Source organism: Arachis stenosperma, chromosome 6 (genome assembly GCF_014773155.1).
Source record: "Arachis stenosperma cultivar V10309 chromosome 6, arast.V10309.gnm1.PFL2, whole genome shotgun sequence".
Classification (NCBI taxonomy): Eukaryota; Viridiplantae; Streptophyta; class Magnoliopsida; order Fabales; family Fabaceae; genus Arachis; species Arachis stenosperma.
In genome coordinates, this window is record NC_080382.1 from 145609679 (window position 1) to 145615017 (window position 5339).

At 32.9% G+C, this 5339-nt stretch overlaps 1 protein-coding gene across 2 annotated transcripts; it reads right to left on the reverse strand.

Moving 5' to 3' along the window:
• Positions 1 to 2035: 2035 nt before the first annotated feature.
• LOC130935863 (uncharacterized) lies at positions 2036 to 4482 on the reverse strand. 2 transcript variants are annotated; one of them, XM_057865769.1, is made up of 3 exons: positions 3769 to 4482; positions 2513 to 3531; positions 2036 to 2428 (listed from the first exon to the last, which is right to left on the reverse strand). In XM_057865769.1, the coding sequence occupies exons 1-3, from the start codon at positions 4417 to 4419 to the stop codon at positions 2380 to 2382; spliced, it is 1719 nt and encodes a 572-aa protein (XP_057721752.1). In that variant the 5' UTR covers positions 4420 to 4482; the 3' UTR covers positions 2036 to 2379. The 2 variants fall into 2 exon arrangements, with proteins under 2 accessions (XP_057721752.1, XP_057721750.1); XM_057865767.1 differs by having other exon boundaries at positions 2037 to 2428; positions 2513 to 3537.
• Positions 4483 to 5339: the final 857 nt, after the last annotated feature.

A 5339-nucleotide genomic window follows, 5' to 3' on the forward strand; every position in this document is an offset into this window, starting at 1 on the left:
TTATAGTTAATTTTGTATTTACTTTATCCTTTTAGTAGGGTGAATAACTTATATTTTAAGAAAATTTCAATGATAAATATAATATACAACTATCATAATTATAAATTTTTACAGAACTAAACAAACAATAAAAAAAAAATTGTACACGGCAAAAATAAAGTACAAAAATTAAAATGGAAGACAAGAATTTGTATAAGAAGAAAACAAAAATTCCATAAAAAAAATAATTATATACACAAAAAAAAGTAAGAATTTGTATAAGAATTTTTTTTAATTTTAAAATTTTTCTATATTTTTGTACTATTTGACAATAATTTAAATTTAGAAAAATCAAAAATAAAAATATTGTTATATAAAACATTGTGGTCTTTTTAAAATTTTGTAACATTTTAAAGATTTAATAAATATTGTATAGTTATAATCACAAAAAAATATATATATAATTGCTAGAAGGAATTATAAGTGTCATCTATTTAAAAAGTATAATGTCTAAATTATTTATAAATATGAGATAACGCTCAAATCATCTCTTAAAATTATGTGTGTTACGTAAGATAGAAGGTTTAAACTTCAGAATTGAAACTTTAAAATTTTGGATTTTTAATTTATAACAAGTTAATTATGTTTATCTTTTTTTTTTAAAATTTTATTATGAAGGTTAGAATAGGGTAGGACTCCGTTATAGGGATCAGGTGTGCTTTACCTGTATGTGGTGTCAACAGTTAAGAAATCGGACGATGCGAGTAGGGCGAGGCTTATCGAACAGTCTGATTTGTTCACTACAACACGGACCATGCGAGTTGTTGAGGAAAAATAAAAAAAATTTCATTCATGCAGAACTCGGAGGGTCCGATAAGTTTAATGTAAATTTCAGATATTCCCTCCATACTAGACGGACCCTCCGATTTGCTTACAAAAAATTTTCAACAATTAAATAGGAGGATCCGATTTTCTAATACCAAATCTGAGCAAAAACTGTCCCACAAATTGGTTTATCACCTCTAACATCCATAACCATGCACAACACATTCACAGCTTTCATAACAAAAAAATCAGCCTGTATAATTAGGTGCAAAACATAGGGAGTGGATCCTCTCTAATAAAAAAAAATGGATGATGTCCAATGTATAATCTAATCCTTCATTGCTTTCTCTTTTCTATTTAATTTTTGTTCCACTTAGAAAATTAAAAATGAAAGATCACACTTTATTTTCTCAAGTATTTTTTCTACTGGAGAGGATCCATTTATCAAAACATTTGGTGTTACTTTTAATGCTAAGCTTTCACATGGATTAAGGACTATTTAGCTGTTTGCTTACTCATTTACTCTCTCTCTCTCTCTCTCTGAGGAAAAGCTGATTCTCCTTCAACCTTCACCACTTTCTCTTCTTCCTCTCCTCCTCCTTCATCTCTTACAAAAATTATCCACAGAACCTTCCATTTCCACTCTTCTTCCCTTCTCTTCACTCTCAAACACTTCCAACCCACGACAGCTCATCATCATCATCATCATCATCATCAATTCGAGGATCTTCCCCATTTCCTCTCCCTCCTTCTCGATGCTGATATTAGGAATTTTTTAGGTTATAATAAATTAATAATGCAATACATAGCTCAAACAGTTTTTGCTCTTTTTAAAAAACTGTATTTTGATTATATGTAAGATATACATTTAGGAGAAACACTACTATAAGAATAAGAAAGCTGTCACTTCAAATAAGTTTTCTTCAATATTAACCTTTCTCAATTTTGGCTAACATGTAGTTTATAATTTAAATTTTTAGGGTGTGCAATTTGAAACTTAACAATGATCAAATAATACAAAAAAGAAACTAATGTTAACTTTTCTTTCAAAATTATTCAAATAAAAAAAATTAACAGAAGGGTTTTTATTTGTATCTTAATTAACAATTTTAAAGTGTCAAATTGTCCGTTAATAAACGTAAAATGCCATTAAATTGAAGCATTCTAATAAACATCTGCAATGCTGATTTGTGAAGCAACGACTGGATCAAACCAAAATTTGTTCCTCAAGAATCCAAAGAAATCAGGAGTTTTCAAAAGATCATAAAGCTCTGGGATTAATATCCCTCCCTACATAAACCAATAAAATTGCTATGAATATTTTGAGTACTAGCTAACTCCAAAAGTCATTACATTTGACTATAGAGATCAAGATTGTCCCAATCTAATTGATAATAAAAAGTAAAATAAAATAAAACATAATTAAAAAAACGAGTGTGAAATTGGAAAAGTTGTTGAATAACCTCAATCCTCATCATAAGAGAGACAAAAAAGTAACTCGTCTTAAAACTATGTGATAAGAATAATACAACCTAATCTACTCTGTTCAAGAAAACATATTCCTAACAGCAACATTTATGTTACGGTAGTCTTCCCTTTAATGTCTTGGTCTACAGCAACAAACCTGTCCACAATGGATAGGGTCATGAATTAATTGAGAAATTATAATAATAGAAAGAACATTGAGAAGAGAAAGGTGCATGCTTACGCATAGTACTTCATATGGGGACCAACGTTAAGATTACCCTTAGATTCAACCTTAGCAGAAAAATTACCCTCCGTTTGGAGCTTGACTTTGGCATAAGGAACAAAGGTAATATACTGATTTAGAAGCTCAACATCCATTCTAATATCCATTGCATCTGTACTAATTAAGACATAGATCAGACTTTCTTTGCTTGTGTGGTGACAACAAAAAACGTTAGACACCATCCACGTCTCATCAAAATCATTCACATGCACAACTGCCACGAGTTTCTTCTTAGACAAGTCATAGATTAACCAAATAGATACAATATCAATAATAAGAAGAAAATCACTGCAACCCAAACGAACGAGTTTCCTATCAGCTTTGCAAGCACGAACCGGCGGAAAATTGCACTCAATGGGGCTCCAAATGTTGGCATTCAAATCATATGACATGAGCCATTGATTCTCATCATCAACACAATACAACACAATGAGGGTTTCCCACAAAAAGTAAGAGTGAGGATTCAAGTGCACGCTAGCGGGCACTTCCCTCTTTTCCCAAAATTCTGATTTTAGGTTGTAGATATCAACCCATAAATTATCACCAATGAAGCACAATTTGCCATCGTATGGAATTATTATGGGGCGCAATTGGTGGGGGAAAAAGATGGTTCTGCATAAACTCCAAATCCAAGTATGACCATCATACTTGAGGCACCACATGTTTTCAGCGTTGTCATCAAAATCCCGTTTTCTTCCAATAGCCTCATACATGTCAAGAAGAAAGAACAAGCTGAGACCAACGGAACAACAATATTCTTCAGATAATGGTAAACGATAATCGCTTGTTCCACCATGTGGAAGAGGCCATTCGACAGTTACAGGACCTCCGTCTTCAAGATCAACAGTTCCATTCTTCATGGAGTTGGCCTCACTGATAGTTAACATCCTGCGACTGTAGGTTGTACTTCTAAATCCATCATACAGATTTTCCACCAAGATATATATGCGTTTTGGATCACAACAACCAGCATCATCCTGTAACTAAGAAAACAATCATAATATTTAGGAGAAAAATAGATCACCAGTTTAAAACAATTATCTATCAATTAGAAAGCATTTCAGTAGTGTAAGTATTGATAATAAATGGTATCCTAGCTATTGATCAAACCCTTAAATGAAGGTTAAATTCACAGTGGATTAGTCATTGACTTGGCGAGAGATGGAATATTAAACCATGTAATATATAAAGGATAAGAGCATGCAGAAATCTACCTCAGGTTCAGATTCCATGCACATGCCATTAGCAACTTCTCCCGAAACCGTGGCAACAATACTTCCCCACCACTCTTCAAAATCAGAACCGTATTGAACATGATCCAAATCCCTAATATGATTGACGGCCTTAGCCATCAAATTCTTACCATCCCTTTTGCCCACCACAAATGCAGTGAAACTGCAAGTCTTCACAACAACCGCTCCGATCTCAAAGCTCTCCGCGTTATCCACGAGCCAACTGGCGAAGTCCTTTGCTCCTTTGCTGTTGTCGGCGAACGGTAGGGGAGGTTGGTTATGCGAAGTTGAATGAAGGAGGAGGATGAGGTTCTCCTTGGGTAGGTCTTCGGGATCGTAAGTCCGAGCATCTACGACCTCCAAAACGAGGCCTTTCGACTCTAACAAATCGCAGAGGCGCTTCGCTACGGTTTCTGCAGTTGAAAATCCGATTCGCGAAACGAACAGGATCTTGCCACGAGGATTGCGTTTGGGTTGCTCTTGATGGAGTGTTATGAGATTCTCTTTGTGCGGGCGGAGGTGAGACTTGTAGATTGAGAAGAAGGATGCGGCAGTGACCGTGGCGGCGGCCACGCTGGACAGGATAGCGGATACCGATACATCCGCCGGTAACGAAGGCAACCAAAGGGGCATTATTGGCTACAAGCTCAATTTTGATGCAGCCGTCGAAGAAGGTGGCGCTGGGGCAGTGATTCGATAAGGAGTATCTCTACAACGTGTATAATGAGGTTTGGGGATGTTTAAAGTAGGATATCGACTTGGTATCTGAATGGTTATTCTGGATATAATATGAGTGTATTGTGTTTAAGAAATTAGTAGTATTTTATAGTGAATGTTCATTTTTTAACTTATATTGAGTCAAATAGATAGCCCATTGTACATCTTGTATAAATACTCTATTGGTTTCTAGCGAGATTCTTATTTTTTTTATTTTCACTTGATCACCAAATACTATATCATAAATTAAATAAATTTAATTTAACTTTAAAGGTTAATTTGATTACAATATCTACTAATATTTCTTAAGGAGTGTTAGGGTCAGCAACTTTTGTGATTTGTAACCATCAAAATTTAATAAAGTTGTCGTCCTCTAGACTTTTTCATATTTCTTTTCTAATAAATGCTTGAAAAATTTAGTAAGTCATGTCGAAAAATAGACTGAAGACTGTTATGTCTGACAAAAAAACGTTAAAAATTATTGATTTATGCATTAATTTTTTTTGAAAACTAAAATGTCCACTTTTAAAATTTTTGGGGGCTAATTTAAGTCATTATTCTACTAGAAAATGAACTGGACACTGACTTGTCTGTCGAAATAAAATTTTAGGGATGTTTTTATATATTAATTTTTTTTAAAGACTAAAATATCTGTTTTTAAAATCTTTAAAGACTAATTTAGATAATTATTCTATAATATATTAAATTAAATAAAAATAGAATAAATTTTCTTTTCAATCATTCACCATTTACTTAAACAACCAAGTATTTTTTATAATTTAAAAAATTTTAATTAATTTTTAATTATTTAAATAATCTAAGTGGTTGTTGTTATT

What these genes read in the sequence shown, in the direction of transcription:
- LOC130935863 (XM_057865767.1), bottom strand. Translation starts at nt 4,419, where the DNA reads ATGCCCCTTTGGTTGCCTTCGTTACCGGCGGATGTATCGGTATCCGCT. An exon ending in GCATGGAATCTGAACCTGAG is followed by an intron (nt 3,538 to 3,768) that starts GTAGATTTCTGC and finishes TTGTTTTCTTAG; the next exon opens with TTACAGGATGATGCTGGTTG. An exon ending in CCCCATATGAAGTACTATGC is followed by an intron (nt 2,429 to 2,512) that starts GTAAGCATGCAC and finishes CATTGTGGACAG; the next exon opens with GTTTGTTGCTGTAGACCAAG.